Genomic DNA, 19,340 nt, shown 5'->3' on the forward strand with positions numbered 1-19,340 from the left:
GAGAGTCCAAAATAGTACTGTACAAGCAATTTTTATCTTCTGATGAGTTTGCATGTTCATCTGGCGAAAAGTAAAAGCACCCAGGTCTTTGAAATTCCTTACACCTGTGTTAGTGTGTGATTTTTACATTGTAGTAGCTGTATGCATACATATGTACAATTGTCCCTCAGTCTCACAGGGGTATTGGTTCCAGGACCTCCCTCGGATACCATAATCCTCAGATGCTCAAGTCCCTAATATAAAAGGATGTAGTATTTGAATATAACCTATGCACGTTCTCCTGTATATTTTAAATCACCTCTAGATTATGAATATTACCTAATACAATGTAAATGGTTGTTAAACTGTATGGTTTAGGAAATAATGACAAACAAGTTTACATTTTCAGTACAGATGCAGGTTTTTTTCCTGAATATTTTTGATCTCTGGTTGGTTGAATCCATGGATGTGGAACACACAGATACAGAGAGCTGACTGTATATACTTGTTATATTTATTTTTTTAACTTCAGTTTATTATACAGTCTGGCTTGCTTTAAAGTCAGAAATGATAAAATGGAAGGCATTTCTTAAAGATGGAAAACATCTAAAGAGAGCCTGAGTTTGCAAGGTTTTTATTTTTTATTCTGATAGCCAGATCAGGAACTCTTTTTTTTTTTTTTTTTTTTTTTTTTTTGAGACAGAGTCTCACTCTGTTGCCCAGGCTAGAGTGAGTGCCGTGGCGTCAGCCTAGCTCACAGCAACCTCAAACTCCTGAGCTCAAGCGATCCTCCTGTCTCAGCCTCCCGAGTAGCTGGGACTACAGGCATGCGCCACCATGCCCGGCTAATTTTTTCTATATATATTTTTAGCTGTCCATATAATTTCTTTCTATTTTTTTTTGGTAGAGGTGGGGGTCTCGCTCTTGCTCAGGCTGGTCTCGAACTCCTGAGCTCAAACGATCCGCCCACCTCGGCCTCCCAGAGTGCTAGGATTACAGGCGTGAGCCACCGCGCCCGGCCCAGATCAGGAACTCTTAAGAGGAAGGAGGTCAAACACTCACATAAATACAGCAAGATGTTTACAAAATGAACCAATACTTTGTAGCTAGAGGTTAATGTAGTTTGAGTATTACTTTGATTAGAAATCTTAAAAACGAATTTGTATATGTCATTTTCTTTGAAAAGTATTTTAACTTTGTGAATGATGTGAATGATTTTTTGATGTACGTCTTTTTATTAGAGCAAATAAACTTTTTTCATCTTAGTCCATGAATAACTATAAGATTTTATTAGAGTGCAGGTTTCAAAATCAGTATAGGAAAACCGTAGATATGTAATAACAATTTGTCTTATACTTCAGATGGTGAATTGACTTACTTTGGTCTAGATTTCTGGCTAGAGTGGTTTGATTCCATCAAGGACACATGGGGCAAGACACAGTTGGTGTTGAATTTTTATCGTGAAGTGCTAGTTTTGAAGTAATACGAATGAAACAAAGCCCAGCAGTAGATTCATCCCTCGGTATTATGGGGGCATCGGTTCCAGGATCCCCACAAATACCAAAACCCTCAGATGCTCAAGTCCCTTATGCAAAATGGTGTAGTATTTGGGTACAACCTACACTCGTGGTCCTGTATGCTTTAAATCATCTTTAGATTACTTATAATACCTAATGCAATGTAAATGCTGTGTAAATTGTTATACTATATTGTATTTTATTTGTATTTTTAATTTTTTTTTCAAATATTTTCCGTCGAGGTTGGTGGAATCCATGGAAACATATCCTGTGGTTACATAGGGTCTGCTGTGTAACCTCATCTCTAATTTGGTGGTTCTCCTAGGGAAGAGTGCTTGGGGGGTGAGGGCAGGGTGGGCACGTGAGGCTTTTGTAAACTTCTTTACATGCCTTCCCCAAATTGTCTCCTTCTCCCTTCCAGACTCTTTGTGGCAATTAACCAGTACTACCAATGGGAATGTGTTGCATCCCTTAGATGTGCTATGACAAGAAAAGATTGAGAATGAATGCCCTCCATTTTATTTTATTATATTATTATTATTATTATTATTATTTTTTTTTTTTGAGACAAGTTCTCACTCTGTTGCCCAGGCTAGAATGCAATGGCATCATCATAGGTCACTACAACCTCCAACTCCTGGGCTAAAGTGATCCTGCCTCAGCCTGCCAAATAGCTGGGACTACAGGTGTGCACCACCATGCCCAGATAATTTTTCTACTTTTTGTAGAAATGGGATCTATGTTGCCCAGGCTGGTCTCAAACTCCTGGCCTCAAGCAGTACTCCCACCTGAGTCTTTCAAAATGTTAGCATTATAGGTGTAAGCCACTGCACCCAGCCCTAGCCCTACATTTTATACTAGAACTCATATTGGAAAGGACAATAATATATTTACCTATAGTTTTGAATTCCCATCAAACTTGTGTGTTCCTTTGGTTTGACCAATTGAGATTGAACTAAAGAAGTTATCTTATCAAAAAACCCCACAAATTCAAAGCTGATAAAGTATATGAACTAAACACTGTTTATTAGAATTGTCTTTAGATTATTTGCTTTTCAAAAAATGAACTACAGAAGCCCATGTTGTTTTAAATTTTGGTTGATAAAATGTTAAATGTTTGTCAAATAATGAAAGAGTAACAGCTAAAACAGGAATTGTGTGTTAGGGATTAATCCAAGCTAACAAAAGGTGAGGCTCTGAAATTACAATTAACTCAGTGGGAAAGTAAGATTTTATTTTTATTCCTATTTCAGGAACAATTTCTATAAGGGGAGGCATTTATATGTGCATATGAACATGAACTCCCCAGTTTATTTTGTTTTAGTTGTTTTACTAAGTATGTTGGGGAAAGAGCCACATTTTGAAGTCCAGTATTTGGGATCCATTCCTTGCTATGGCTCTATTTTACCACATAACTTTGTAAATGACAATCTTCCCAACTTTAAGTCTCTGTGTCTATAAAATGGGTGTAAGAACACCTTTCTACCTACCTCACAGGGTTGTTGTGAGGCTTAAAAAAATACTTGTATAAATGGTAAAATGCTGTACAAGTGAAATATAAACTATTTTATTTTTTAAAGTTTTGTTGCAGTTTTTTCCGCTTGAAGCTAACTATAAATTGATATAGGTTAGACTGTTCTTTTACTTTTAAAATGTATTCTACTTTTTAGTCTCTGCCAAATAATATGCATTTCAAGGGCATATTTAGGCAGTATAACTTTGTAAGTTTGAGGACTATTTTGTTTTTATTCTTGTTGGAAACATCTGGACTGAGTAGTACCACAGATTATACATAGTGCAGGTCTTATATTTTGCACTGTTTTTATGGTTTCTTTGATAATAGAAATGAATATTGTTGAAGGATTTTATAGAAACTCATTTTTACTTTCCTTATGAAATGTATATATTTTCAGAAGAATAAAATGAATACTTATATTTTAATGTATAAAAAATTTTTTTAACAATCTTTCGCTGCATATTACCCTACATATTACCTCAAATACTAGGAATATTTTTTGGCTGCTTTCTTGCTTTTTTAAAAAAATTAGAAATGATCATGTAATTATTATAAGTTTAATGGCAGATTAAATAGTGCTTGTCTTTGGATTCTAACAATAATTATGCTAATTTTTTCCTGCAAACACAAGAAACTTTTATATTCAAAGTGGACAAAGCATGCAGAAACTAGGAAATGAATAGTAACAGCTACCATTTATTAAGTCTTACCTTGCGCTAGACACAACACCCCTATAAAGTAGTGGTGTTATCTCTACACTTTACAAATAAGGAAACGGGTTTAGGGAGAATAGGTAACTTTCACAAAATCACAGTGTTATAGATGGATTCTGGGGCACCAGACTCCACACTGTGTGTGCCACATGGTGTCCAAACCTGGCTGCACATGAGCATTACCCGTAGTGAGCTCTGGAGTGGGCCAAGTCAGACCCTCCCAGCACAGGATGTGAGCACTGGCCTTCTTAACAGACCCTCCTACGTGTCTCATGGGGAGCCAGACCAGCACCAGTGGAGTTCCGAGTCAGCCACTGGAAAGACTACCTAGCCTGCAGTACTCCCCCACTCCCTGCCTTTAAGGTCAGTGCTTATTAATGCGGTTATTATAGCTAATTTTTTATTTGCTCCAATCATGCCATCTGATTTAATAAAGTTACAAGAACTTTTTAAGTGACACCTTAACAAGCACATACTTGCTCATTTGCCTATAGGTTTTCTGTTCTTAAAAGACACATATGAAGGAAAATAGGAAATTGTGCTATATTATTTTTAACTGCACTGAGCCAACTGACTCAAACTTGATATAGAATCAGATATAAGTCGCCAGCTTTCAGCTGAGAATTGGATCCCATGGTAACACAGCCACCACAACAGTAATGTGAAGAAGACTAGTAGCCAGCGTTAACTGAATATTGGCTATGTGCCTGGGTGAGGGTTAAGTAATTTGATCAAGGTCGCACATCCAGTAAGTGGCAGAACCAGGATATGAACCCAGAACTGTGGCTATAAAATTCATGTATGCTCTTGACAGCCTTCCAGAGTCACATTCGTCCCATGTGATGTTTTAAATATTTTTTGACTCAGTGGCTAGCATTATAAAATAGGGAGATCTCACATGAAAATCAGGATTTTGGGGCTCCCTTGAATAGTGGGAGGTCTGTCAACACTGGGCCACATTCCCTCGTGGCAGCCACTGGCTGGAGCGGGCTAGTAGCACAGGTGCTCCCATGTACCTCAGTGCACATCCTTGTTATTCTCTTGGCCACCTGAGTCACCGTTTATGTCACCTGCCTGGCCCCTGTAGGAATTTCAGTTTGTGATATGATCCCTAGGATAGAATCACAGAAACTGACTTTTGAAGGGTAACATAAAGACTATTTGTGTCTAATCCTTCATTTTAAAAAACAATGTGCTTTCTTTTATTTATTTATTTATATAAAGAAACACCTTGTCTGTCCTCTACAGCTACTCAGAGTGGTGATTTTGGTTTGTAACTTCTAGACTTTTCTGTGCTTCTGTAAATATATATCTTTGTTATATAATGCATATTAGTTTTTAAAACAAATGTGATAATGCGGTACATCCCCTGCTACAACTTATGGGGTTCCCCCCATATTCTCTACTTTGGATCTGTCTGTATAGGTGTGTGTATATAGCTCTACCTCAATTCCATTTAACAACTAGATGATATTCCATTATATTAATATGAATGTACCATAATTTACCCATTTCACTTTTGATAGGCATTTAATTTTTTTGCTTTTGTAAACAATATTGCCATAAATATTCTTGCACATTCCCCATTGTGGACTTATTCTGTTTTTGTAAGAATGGTTAATTGAAATGGAATTGCTAGCTCATAGAGTATGCACATTTATGTCTTTGATAGATGCAGCCAAATTGCTCTCTAAAAATATACTAATTTATACTTTCCCCAACACTATAGGAGAAATCCATTTTTCCTCATTTTTCAACCATGATCAGTAGAAAATGTGATTTCATTTTAATCTTTAATTTCCTTAATTTCTCGTGACATTGAGCCTGTTTTTCATGTTTAATGCTACTAGCATTTTTTTTTTTTTCAATTTTCTTTTTTACTTTGCCCATTTTCTGTTGGCTTGTCTTCCTATTACTGGTCTTTTGGAGCAGTCTGTATTTATGGGTCTTCATTTTTCTATGAAGGCTGTAAATATTTTGATTTGTCTTTTAACTTGTTTTTGATGCTTTATGCTATATTGAAATGTAAAGTTTTGCTGTAGTCATGTCAGTTACTATTTTATGACTATCTTGTTTTATGTATACCGAAGATTATAAAAAATTCTATATTATTTTTTCATTGTTTAAAAATTTTTTGTTACGGGAAATATTAAGCATATGTAAAAGTAGACAGCATAATACCATGACCCCCACGAATCTGTATCCCAGCACAGTAGTTGTCAACTCGTGGCCACTACCTGCAGCCACTTGACACCTTCCTCTGTCATTTTTAAGAAAACCCAGATATCACCATATTTTATTCATTGCAGTATGTTTCTCTGAAAGGTGCTGACTTGGTTTATTTGTATTTTGTTGTAAGAACATTTAACATGAGCTCTACCCTCTTAATTGATTTCTAAATGTACAGTACAGTATTGTTATCTATAGGAGGGCTTGTTTTAAAATTGCAACCACAATACCATTATCACACTTAAAAATAGTAATTCCTTGATATCATCAAATTCCAAGTTAATATTCATATTTCTATTGTATCATAATTGTAATGGTTTCCTTTTTAGAGTTTGAGTCAGTTTGCAAATAATGTCCCCATGTTGTAATTGTTCATTGTATTTCTGAAGTCTTTTTTTAGTCTGCAGATTTCCCTTCCTCCTTTTTTGCCACGTATTCATTAAAGAAATGGGGTCATTTATCCTGTAGGGTCTCCCACAGTCTGAATTTTGATGATTGTACCCCCAGTAGCCTTTAACATGTTTGTTATCTCTGTGTTCTCTGTGAATTGGCTGTAAAATTGGGCGACTTGATCAAATTCAAGGTTTCTTGATCTATCGTTGTTAACACCACTACATCAGGACACACAACGTCTGACTGTGTATTTGTGACGTTAGTAGTAGTTGATGATCATTGCCTACATTCCTTAATTCATTAAGGGTTGAAATGTGAGGATATTCTAGTTCTCTTGTTTCTTATTCATTGATTAGCGTCTTCATTTCTAATGCTTCACTTACTAGTTACTGCTGTAAGGAGAAACTTTTTGTCCTCCATTATTTGGTTACTCAGGGAAATAGCTGAACATGAATGACAAGATAAATGTGCTTGATTCTTTCCCTTTTATTTACAATTTTTTAAAAGAAAGAGTTGGTTTATTGGTGACTAGTATTTTATTAATATGATTTTGGACTCATGAATTTAGACAGATTTGATGTTTCAGTTTATTGAAGTCATTATTGTAATCTACCCAAGTAATTGTTATAATTAATGTTCACATTGTCCTATCTTTGGACAATGGGAACATATTCAAGTTGGCTTGACTCCTTGTTTTTTTACAACCCTAGTAAGTAGTCTTTCATAGCCCCCTGCTATCTGGTATAACAGACTATTCTAGGCTTGTGTTGCACATCTGCTCCAGATTAAGAATGAGGTATACTTTTAAGGAGCCCTGGTTCCTTTTATTAATGTTCCAGGACTGCAGTCGGGGCACCAACATTGTTCATTGCAACTGAAATGGTCAGTCATTGCTTTAGTTTAGTCCTTTTCAGCGGACAGAAGGAAACACACAGACACACACACACACACACACACCCCACAAGTTCATACTCATAGTTCCAATTCAAATTCAGTATTTAAGGTTTTTTACTTAATTGCCTTTTAATCTGTATATCATCTCCTTTCTTTTATAGTGAGAATCTCAATTTTCAGTGATACTGGGTATGATAGCATTAGAATATCAGATACTGGCTATATTCCAGAATGTACACACAACATATACAATTAGATTCTCTTCTCCTTTTGGTTGTATTTTAAAAATAACTATATTAAGATAGAATTTACATACCATGAAAATTACCATTTTATAGTGTTCAATTCAGTAGTTTTCCATATTTAGAGTTGTGCAACGATTGCTCCTGCAACCATCTTTTCTATTTAATTTTAGAATATTTTCCGTCATCCCTGAAAGAAGCCCTGTACACTTTAGCTATCACCTCCAAATCCCTGTGCCCACCATCCCCAGCCCTAAGCAACCACTCATCTACCTTCTGCCTCTTTATATTTGCCTACCCATATAAATGGAGTCATATAACATACGGTCTTTTGTGACTGCCTTCTTTCAGTTGCATAATGTTCATGCATGTTGTGGTGTGTATTAGTGCTTCATTCCTTCTTATGGCCAAATAATACTCCATTGTATGGTTATACCACATTTCATTTTTCCATTCATAGATTTCTTAAAGTTTTTTTTTATTTTTAAGTATTGGTTTTTAATTTGTCTTTTTATAAGAATTATGTAAAATACTTGGTTTTGAAAGTAAATCTAAAATAACGTATTTTCAAAGAAATCTAGCTTCCCTGATAGGGATAATCTTTTTTAAAAATTTTATGTTTTATCCTTCCATTTTTTTAATAGAAGCTTTTTTGGGTTATGTGGTTTTGTTTATTTATTTTTAGTAGTTAAGATGGGCTCATTTCCCCCAAGAGTATCTTTGTATATTAATATCTTTACATAATACCCTTATTGCCCCTCCCCCATGTTTTAGTTATGTTGATTCCCAACTCTGAACTATATTGGAATTATCCTTTTTTTCTCATGTTTTCATCTGAAGTAATTTTTTATTACTTCCAGTGAAATGCTAAGGTATTTTCTATGCCCACCTCTTTTTCTCCAGATTTTGATAGTTGTGGTATATCTATGTTGTGAGAGCATATAGCCATGTTGACAGTACTTCTATGAGCTGCCATTTAGTCTTAGTTGTGCAGGGGTATGTGTGTGTAGATAGATAGAATGTATGTGTAGATAGATAGGTTGATAGAAATTTATATAGAGAGATAGATGGAGTATTTGGATTTTGCTTTAAGGCTCATCTTTAATTCTTACATCCCAGTCTCTTGAGTCATTTTGGTTGTGTGACACTCGTTCCCTAGTAGATTCCTCAGTAAGGGCTCATGAGAACAGTATTTCCTGAGATCTTGGATGTTTCTAACAGTTTGCAACATTTATACTTGAAAGTCTGTTTGGCCGTAAAAATCTTTGGCTTATATTTTCTTTCCATGAATAAACTTACTATTCATTATCTTTTGGCATAAAGCATTGAGGTTGAAAAGTTGATGACAATGTGATTTTTTGTTTTTACTTAGCCTTGGTTTGTTTGCTGAATACCTAAAGGATTTCTTTTTCTTTAAACTCTACTAGCTTAACTTGGTATTGGTTTTTTCAGTTTGATACTTTTGAGTACATGGTGTACACTTTCAATACATAGTTTCAGAGGTTTTTTTTTTTTTTTTTTTTTTTTTTGTTGAGGCAGAGTCTCACTTTGTTGCCCAGGCTAGAGTGAGTGCCGTGGCGTCAGCTTAGCTCACAGCAACCTCAGACTCCTCGGCTTAAGCGATCCTACTGCCTCAGCCTCCCGAGTAGCTGGGACTACAGGCATGCGCCACTATGCCCGGCTAATTTTTTCTATATAGATTTTTAGTTGTCCATATAATGTCTTTCCATTTTTAGTAGAGACGGGGTCTCGCTCAGGCTGGTCTCGAACTCCTGACCTTGAGCAATCCACCCGCCTCGGCCTCCCAGAGTGCTAGGATTACAGGCGTGAGCCACCACGCCCGGCCCAGAGTTTTTGATTTCTGTCAGTTTTTAAGTCTCAAGTGAGTTTCTTCCAGTTTTATTTTTTTTGTTTCATTGATTTGGTTTTCTTTGGAAACTACTACTTATGTATTTTGGATCTACTTTGCCTATCTTCTCTTTCACTTCATGTCACATCTTTTTTTTTTCTTTGTTTCCTTTCAATTTATAAAATTTTCCTCATATTTACCTCATTTCTTTGAATGCATTATCTATTCTGATTATTTTGTCTTACCTTCCTTCCATTTTTGTTTTGTTTTTTGAGACAGTCTTGCTCTGTTGCCGGGGCTAGAGTGTCGTGGCGTTAGCCTAGCTCACAGCAACCTCAAACTCCTGGCCTCAAATGATCCTCCCACCTCGGCCTCTCAGAGTGCTGGGATTACAGGCGTGAGCCACCATGCCTGGCCTGTCTTGTTTTTGGCTTTTGAAATGATTTAAAATTTAAAAAATCGTTTTCTGAGTTCTATCAATTTGAGTTTTTCTGATTCTAATGTATGCCATTCTTTTATATTTTCTATTTTCATAATTTCTTTTAGCTCATTTCAGAAATTGGACTACAGTTCTTGTCCACTTAGTGGACATATTTTTCTGGCATGCTTTCATGGTCTGGAGGGCTGCTCTGCTCCTTTTTCTCTCTTTGCCGTGTACTAGATTCTACCACAGATTCTACCACAGAATCTACTACTAGATTCTACCACAGCCCTTTTCTGTTGCTTATTTTTAAACATGATAGCATGAACTTTAAGGAGAGAAGAGTTAGAAATGTGTTTAGGATTACAGCTTTGAGCTCCCTCTCTTGAAGCGCTAAACAGTGTGCTTTGTTGATTGAGATCTCTTGACTTTTCCTCTCCCCCTTTGCTGGATCTTCTCTTCTCTTTACTTCTGTTGTCCTTTATTGGTCAGTTGTATTTCACTCCAACAATTTTTTTTCTTGGTGTGAAGGTTTGTCCTGGAAGGGAATTTTGGGTGCCAGTTTTAAGAGTTCATGGGGCCTAAACCACTCTAGCCCCTTCCGACTTTATTGCCGACCCCTTGGCTTCACTCAAGAATTTGTGCCAGAATCATCCCAATATCACTGAAATTCTCACATAGACACAGAGAGCTTTCTATTGAGTACTCATTGGTGATTTTGGATTTTGCCCTTTTAGGCCCATCAGACACCCTGTTAATTCTTTCTGCTTTCCTTGCAGACATGCAGATACTGCATTGTTTTTCCCCTACTTTTTCTATGTTGGGGTTCATGAAGATACCTGTCCCCTAGTTTTATCATAGATATGTCTCAGAGCCTTCCACTGCCACCCCAGGAGATAACCTGAAGTCACAGGGCAAGCCCTGCTTGGAGCCAGGCAGGCTTGCCACTCACTGGGACCCTTCTCTGAGCCTCAGCTTTCCCAGGGGCTAATAACACCTGTTGCACCAGTGTTATGAGAATCCAGTGACCTTATAAAAGCAACCAGGTAACATTTACTGAGTTCCAGCCATGAGCAAGGCAGCTTTGAACCACCAGGTTCCACTGTTAACATCCACGTAGGACAGATAGGAAACTGAGGCGTGGGCACACAAGCAGGAGGAAGGTGCTGGAGCCTGGGTATGAATCTGAATTTCCCTGACTCCCAGATGCGTCGCACATTGTTGGTGTGCGCTGAATAGCAGCTGGGTTCGCTGTCCTAGTTGCTCTGTTTGTATGGGGGGGGCGGGGAGGGAAATTGAAACCCTGCTGCCACCACTGTCTCCCCAGAATTCTTACTAGTTTGACCTGTGCTAAATTACCAATATCTGATTATTTTTAACTGACTAAAATGGGAGTTTTATCTGGTCTAACCTAATACATAGCTCTATGTTTTGGTTTTAATACATTTGGAATCTCTTTTTCCAAACATATATGTTCAACATGTATTTTTGTATTTAAGTTAATAAATACTTTGGTTTCCCATAACAGGCGAGAATTTCTAAAATAGCTACATAATTTAAAAAATGATTACTTGTGACAGTGTGAGGTATCCTTTAATTGCCTGTGACATTCATTAAATAATGTGTTATTTTCTAACTTCTTAAACTGCTGCCTACCTTTTTTTTTTAATACTAAATTATCATAGATAATTGTGTATGTTTCTCTGTTCTGTTGATCTGTTTATTGCTGTGCCAGTACTTTTCTATTTTCAACAGAGTACGTTTATTAGGTAAGGTTTGGTATCCTGTAGGGCAATTCTCACCATTCATTCTGTCTTTTCAGAAGTTTCTGGGCTGTTTTAATTTTTGCACATTACTTTCTTGCACATGGACTTCATTATGGATTTGTTAAATCCACACAAAATGACATTGGAATTATGATTGCAATTACATTTCATTGTGTAATTCAGGATCTTTAAGATAGAGAGCACCCCTCCTGTGATTAGAAGAGCCACAGATGGAGAATTTTATTACTTACAGGTCCTCAGGGGTACAGGGCGTGCCTGGAGGCCACACATACAGAGGTCAGGGAGCACAGGCAGGGAGAGAGAGGGATCTGTGGACCAAGATTTTGTTGGGTGCAGGATGTTATCTAAACATGTTTCCCATGGGGAGGTTTACTTGGTGAGTCCAGAGCAAGTGGGCATGAATTCCAGGAGGTCACACTGTGACTGAGCAGTAGTCACTGCAGCATGTCTGCACAGTACAAATGAGTGTGAGGGTCAGGGCCAGTCGAGTGGGCTGTGTGTGGCTGTCTCATGTGGACGTGGTCACCAGGAGTAAGTTGTGTAAGGCGGATGTCTGGATTGACCACACTGAGGAACTGGGAGATGGTGTAGAACTAGAAACTGTGTCAGCGGTGACTTAACCCTGTTTCTGGTATGAGAAACATACTGAGTAATGAGGCAACATAAACTTATAAGAATCACTACACATTTTTATTAATGTCTTTATATTATCGAGTCTTCCTGGTTTGGCTGAATTGATCAGGGCATTTATACCATCTTTAACCCTGTACTCCTCACTGGAATGAAATAATAACAGATAGCCATTCCCACACCACACTGCCCCTGTCCCCACTCTGTGGTTTTATTGAAATAATCTAGAGTTTAGGATCAAGCTTCTTTCCTTATAGTGTGCTTTTAAAAATTTTTAAAAATATTCTATTCTAGAACTTGAATTATAGTCCATAACCAAATTATCATCCTGGAGTTGTATCTAACTGTACGGGTTGCGTATTCCTTATCTGCACTGTTTGGGGCTAGAAGTATTTCCAATTTCAGATTTTAGAATATTTGCAGAATACATACCAAGTGAGTATTCCAAATCTTTTATGTTGGCACTCAAGAAGTTTTGGATTTTGGATTTCACATTTTCGGATTTGGGATGCTCAATCTGTATAAGTTTTGTTAGATTTATGGCTTGTCACTTCCTTTGGTACTTTTCTTCCCCTGTTTTGAGACCTTTATTCTAATCCAATTTTCACTGGACTAGACCTATATCGTACTTCCTTGAGTAGTGTTTTAGAGAAGGTAAGTGAATTGTACTTTGAGTTCTTCCCTGTTCAGAGAGGTTTGGTTTTGTTTTCTTCACGTATTAATGACATCTTGAATATGCCAAAAGCTTACTTCGTCTTTTTTTTTCTTTATGGAACTCCTATTAGTCTTTTGTTAGACTGTCTAAATCTGACTTCCATGTTCTTTTTACTCAAAATTTTTATTCCTTTTTCCTTTTGCTTTGAGTTATAGTAGTACTTTGTGTAATTTATATATTATTAATTCAGTTTTTGGCAATATTCATTCTATTTTCATTGTTTTTATTGAATTTATTTCAAAAAATCTTAATTTATTATTTTCCAGAGGACTTTAATGAGATCTTGCATTAGGGTATCTTTATGGTTCCCTCTGTTTCCTTCAGTATTAATTGAAGCCAGCTGTTCTGATTTTTTACCTTGGTCTTCTCTTAAACTGCTTTTTCCTCTTAAGTGCTGGGTTTTTAATGTCTGTTCCTCTCTGTCTGGACTTGTACTGACTTACCATGTACCACCAACAGGAAAGAGTTTCCGCAGTGCCTCTGTAGGTCTGGCTGTGGGGTCTCCCAGGTGGAGTGGCCTTCCTGTTGAGCGGTAGGGATGGTTCTACCACCTGCCTGTAGCAGATGAGTTAACAGGCTGGGACTATAGAGAATTCCAAAAGAAGTCTTTAGAATTTTATAATAGAAAGTTGGCTGAATTTTATAGAGCTTTAAATAAACATTTTTTTCCTGATGTCATTATACTAGGAAAAAAAGCATTTATGGTGCCTAAAGTCTCTATACAGATATGTCTTAACCCTGACCATATTTATCACAAGTAATCATTTTAAAAATTACGCAGCTATTTTAGAAATTCTTGCTGTTAGAGAAATCCAAGTATGTACTAATTTAAATGCAGAAATACATGTTGAACATAAAAGTATAGACTAATTTTGTTTTCCTAGGTGCCATGCAGATTACTAAGTAGAAATACTCAAAGTGTTCCCCAATTCATATTTTAGTGGTTATATGTTAACATTTTATTGGTTGATGGCAGGTTATAATAGATTAAATGTCTACGTTTTAAGGAGCAGAGGAAATTTTTTCCTTTCAAGCATTTAATTGGGAATTTTATGCTGTCTAAGAAAACAATCTTTATTTTTGTCAAGTGTATCTCTGTTATGTCAAGTGTGTTATTTTTTTTACAAAGTATCCACTTTTAAAACTGTAGAGCTTGTCAACTTCTCACTAAAATAATTGCTATTGTCATTAAGGAGTATAATAATCTGAGAACTAAGAATTTATTAACAAGATTGATCTGGTCATATGTTCCATTCTTTCTTGTTAGATTACAAATAGCCAGAGAAGAAGCGATACTGACACTTTTGTAGGAGTATTTACCTGTTAATTTGTTCAGCATTTATCGTGTGGCAGGTACTCTGAGATAAGTGTTGGAAATCCACAGTTAATTAGAGATAAAGTCGTCTTTTTCATGGAGCCAATGGTCTAACAGGTAAATCTAATAGATAAAATAGCACATTATAGTAAAGCACGGTCAATACAACTGAGGAAGTATTTATTTGCAAGACACAAATATTGTGAGAAGGGGAGAGATTAAATGAATGTCTGAGGCAATCACAGAAGACTATAGAGGAGGGTGGCATCTGAGCTTCTTCCTAATGAGAGTAAGAGTTCACCAGGGACAGGGCGTTGTTAGCAGATCATAACCTCCAATAATAAAAGGTATTAATGTATGCAGAAGCACAGAGGCATGTTTCTTGACGTCAGGGAGATGTCAGAGGTGTATGGGTAAAGACCAAGGAGTGGCAGTAGGAGATAAGGATCAGGATCTCCATAGAGACCAGGCCATTAGGCTAAGTAAACATGCCTAATGCTTAGGGCTGCTAATGGAGCCATGTGTTTTAAATTAGAAGAAGGGTTAAGACATCCCTTAGAATAAAATCACTTTGGGGGTTGTTGTGAGGTCAGTGGATCGAAATGTTGGAATTGGAAAAGCAGTTAAAAAGCCAGTGTGAATTAAGGCAGTTAAGGTATAGAGGAGAAGGTAGATTTGAGGAGTATTTAAAAATAGGGCTAGTAAATTTGTTAAATGTCTGCATGTATATTTCAGCGGAAGAGAAGTGTGGCAGACTGTGTGAAATGTGATTAATGCAGGGACAGGGAACCATCCTGAAGAAGGTAATAGGTGTAAAACATAGCTCAGTCTACAGCTGAGGTTCTTTGCAATTCAGGTACTGAGTCCTCTGAAATGTGTAGTGTGGGGGTTTGCACAAATCTGACCTAAGATGTGGTTGCTTGCATTTGCTGCAAAGCAGTCATGGGCTAGTCCACATGTATGCAGTATTCTATTTAATCTTTAATTTTCAAAAGAAGTACAATGATTACGCTATGTTTCAGATGAAGAAACCACATATGAGAGACTACTCATTGCTTCCAGAATCACATGAGAAATTAACTGACTTGAAACCAGGTTTTCTGATTTTGGGACCTTGATTTTTTTTCTAATTAAGCCACACCGTCTCTATAAAGAAAGTCAAAATGAACTCAAAGTTTAGAGTTGCTTTAGTTGGCATGCTGTGTGTGGGGGGTGACATTAAAGTCTTTGGAAAGGTATCATGAGATGAGCCTTGAAAACTAGATTTCCAGTGGACAAATGAGGAGAGGAGCGTTTCCAGGTGAGGAAGCAGCGTGGGCAGAGGCAGACTGGTGAGGGCACATGTGTGTGAGGGGTGGCTGAGCCTGTCCTGTGGAGGACAAGACAGGCAAGGCTGCATGGGAAGGTGGGACTAGGTCAGGGAGGGTCTGCCGTATCAGGCTGGGTTCCTTGGGCCGTATTTGGTAGGTAGGCAGCGGGGAGGCCTAGAAAGTGTCAGATGAGGCTGTCATTCCTGAATTCAGCAACAAACATTTAGTGTGCCGTAATAAATGCCAGGCACTGGGCCGGTGGGTGAAATGTGAAATGCTCTGGTGGGGGGAAGGGAGCGAGAAGGACTGCAGGAGAAGCAGGGACACTGGACAGCCAGGGAGGAGGCAGAGGAAGGGAGGGTGCGCCCAGAAACAAGGTGGCCTGGCTCAGCCCCGGGGAGGGCTGCTGGACAGCGGAGTCCTGGGATGGAAGCCGGGGTAGACCGTGTGTGGGGCCCTTAAAGGCAAGGTCAGAGTTAGATTTTATTCAGGTGGATCCTGGAGTGCCATGAGCATATCTGAGGTGTGTTTTGAAATGGTCACTCTGGCACTATGTGGAGATCAAATTAAGGGTCCAGAAGGGAGCAGGGGAAACAATTAAGAGCTCGCAGTGACCCTCAGGGGATATATGAATGACATCACAAAAGCAGAATAGCTACAATTGGTGACATTGTAAGTTGAAGAAAAGTTGAGGTTTTCAAGTTTTGATGGCCTCAGTTTTCTCAATAGAAGGAAAAGACAAGGTTTTTGAAAGTGGTCAGATGATACTGCCAGAGGTTTAGGAACAGTGGAAAACTCCAAATCCCCTGTTTTATGATGAAAGGTAAAGGAATTTGAGGGGGACAACTAAAAGAATAGATTGAACCCACTAATTTTTATGTTTTCATCAGTGGCTACTTAGGATGAACTATTAATATTACCTGATTTTTGTAATGTTTTCTCCAATTTTAATAATTCTCTGGTTTTCTCAGTCTAGAGATAATTGTGGATATTACTGTATATAACCTTCAAACTAGTGTTCTGATCATTTTAAGTGTGATACAAAAATGTTAAAGATGAACTTCATTCTTTTTCTACTATACTTTTGATGAAAGTATTTATACTTTGGTTTTAGTTCGTTTTGGTTTTCCAGCATTCTTAGAAGTTTTTGTGTGTGTGGGAAAATGTTGAATTATTAAAGATTCTTTTCCCTCTGAAATTGGAATTTTGTGGATTTGCCAGCAAATTATAGAGAATAATAGTTTGTAACCATAATAACCATAGGATATTGTCCTGTATGCTCTTTTAATCTTTACCTGTTGAATTTTTTTTATAGTCTTCTGAATTTCCAGATCCCATGTGGAGTTCAGATTATGTGCAGTTGTCGAGGACACCGCCTTCCTCTGAGCAGAAATGCAGCGCCGTGTCGTGGGAAGAGCTGAAGGCCATGGATTTACCCTCATTCGAACCTGCCTTCTTAGTCCTCTGTCGAGTCCTTCTGAACGTTATACATGAGTGTCTGAAATTAAGATTGGAACAGAGACCTGCTGGAGAACCATCTCTCCTGAGTATTAAGCAGGTTTGCTTCAGAGACTGTTTGTAATATTTAGCAATTATTATATTCTACAGGCTTATTTTTATTTTGAGGGTTTTTTTTCTCCCTAATTGTTGCAAATAGTGGGAAATGAGTGTATGTTAGTGATTTTAAGCTGTGCTTTTTAGGATAATTTAAAATGTTCTTTACGTGCCATCCTCACAGATAGGATTATGGTTGAAGTTTTCTACCATCCATTTCCTTGTTCTAAAAGGATATAAAAATATGGTGATATTATGTCCCTCTACATTATTTGTTTCAGTCTTTGGAGACTGGAAGTTTAAAATTATTCATATTAATAAAAGAGTGTAAGTTCCTTAAATTTATTTTTTTGTTTTATTCAAGGTACATGTAAACAGATAAATGTCTTTAGAGTATGCAGAGGGGAGACGTTTGGACTTAAGCAGTGGTGTCATTTAAACAGTCGTGACAACTTCTGATTTACCAGTAGTTGTTTGTTTTGGATGGGATCTTAACGGGGGTTTGATATTCCAGGGGCAGGAGAAGAATGGCTGGAAGCAGTTGTATCTTGCAGAGTGAGTGCTGAAGAGGGACTGTGTTTGTCCTTTGTGATGTTAACATATTGACATCCACTGTATAAAAGAAAAAATTTCAGATCTAGTCCCCAAAAAAGAAAGGCTGGTGTGTTTTTCATGGACTACGCAGGTGTATCCCCCAGAGCCTGCTTGGCTCTATGAATGACAGGACTAAGCACAGGTGAGCGGTGGAGACTGAGGAAAGACGGTGAATACAGGTCATACAGCAGCACAACGGGATTCTTGTGTGTTTGCTCAGTAGGTACAGACTAGAGTGACCGCGGAGGCCAGTCGGAGATGGCCCCTGCCTCTCATTGCCTTCCCTTTGGTGTGCACCCAGCACTGACCAGAGCTCTTTCCACATAAGCTCTTCTTCTTCTCACCGTCTTGTTTCTGGTGAGAAGAGCCTAGCTTTCAACTTGTCCTCCATATTGCAGTGGTTATCTATGAACTCCTTTCCTCACAAAACAGATGCTTCAGAAATACAACCTGGTAAAACAAGGTGGAGTTTACTTTTTGCTGATGGGGCTATTGTGAGGATTAAATAGTAATATATGTTAAAAACACTTCAAAAAATAGAAAAGAATACTTAGATTAATAAAGCATTGCTAGACTAAGAAGAATAGAAATCTTGATTAAAATGCATTCAAAGTGTAGTCATAAGCACATAAATGACATCTTTAATATAGAAATTATATAATTTGAACAGAATACTTTTTAGTGCATTTAACTATAGCCATTAGCTTTCTTATTGTGGATAAGTACTTTTAAAACATTTATGGGAATGACTTCTGTCTATAAAAGTAATCCATGTTTATTTTAGAAAATTCAAAAAGTACAGAAAATGATACAAACAAAAATAAAAATCACCCAATTACACTACCACTCAGATAACCACTATAACATCTGGTATATTTCCATCCATTTGTTTTTCCTGCATATACCTAGTGTTTTTCCTGCACATATTTGCATACATAAGTAAGTCTGCATGTATGTGTGTGATTTTTTTTTTCCTTTCTTTAAATATTTTTCAAACACAAGCATTTAAGTGGCCGTAATAGTGTTCTACGGTATAGGTGCATCATAATTTATTCCCCATAATCTTAAATAATTTTGTGATAAATATGTTTGTACGTAAGTCTTAGTCTACATCTCTGATTACTTCTTGGATATAAGACGTAACAGTAAGTAAGTGAGTCATACATTTTTAGATTCTAGAAAGTTTGTACCAGTTTACTTTCCCACTAGCAGCACTGAAGGTTTGGCTCGTATGTATGGAAACGAGAGTAACTGCATAATTTCATACCACAGTCCCTGTCGACTCCACCTTGAAGGGGTCATGTCCCAGCCTTGTAGTAATGGGAAGGGCTTTCCGGGTTGTCTCTCTGCAGCCGCCTTCCCTTTTTGATGTGTTGCTTACCAGGCCTGTATATCGCACATTTTCCCATCATTTTGCTTTGTTTTTTCCTTGACTTCCATCTAAAGTCATTAGATGAATCTTAGGTTTGTTTGCTTGTTTTTGCTATTGTTAGAGTTTTTTGGTGGTAGACTAGGCCACATCAGCATAAGTAAACTATGCTAAATTATCACAAAGGCCACCCTGCTCTGTGGTGTGTAAGTATATTTGAATCTTCACTGTGTTTTTGGTTGAAATTTACCAGTTTCATTAGCACATTTGTTTCCTCTCATATCACTTGTCTTATAATGTAAATTAGTAGAAA

The 19,340-nt window shown here is 37.3% G+C and overlaps 1 protein-coding gene across 5 annotated transcripts in view; it reads left to right on the forward strand.

Annotated features, from left to right (window-relative positions):
- The window catches only part of MAP3K4 (mitogen-activated protein kinase kinase kinase 4), a 109,291-nt gene that overhangs the window by 47,549 nt on the left and 42,402 nt on the right, over window positions 1–19,340 (forward strand). For all 5 annotated transcript variants that reach the window (XR_011235508.1, XM_069487658.1, XM_069487660.1 and 2 more), the window contains exon 4: window positions 16,826–17,068. Coding sequence is in view for 4 of the 5 variants with exons in the window: in XM_069487658.1 (XP_069343759.1) it covers window positions 16,826–17,068 (243 nt within the window). In the remaining variant the exon portion in view is untranslated. The remainder of the gene's footprint in view (window positions 1–16,825; window positions 17,069–19,340) is intronic.

This window comes from Eulemur rufifrons, chromosome 15 (genome assembly GCF_041146395.1).
Source record: "Eulemur rufifrons isolate Redbay chromosome 15, OSU_ERuf_1, whole genome shotgun sequence".
NCBI classification, from domain to species: Eukaryota; Metazoa; Chordata; class Mammalia; order Primates; family Lemuridae; genus Eulemur; species Eulemur rufifrons.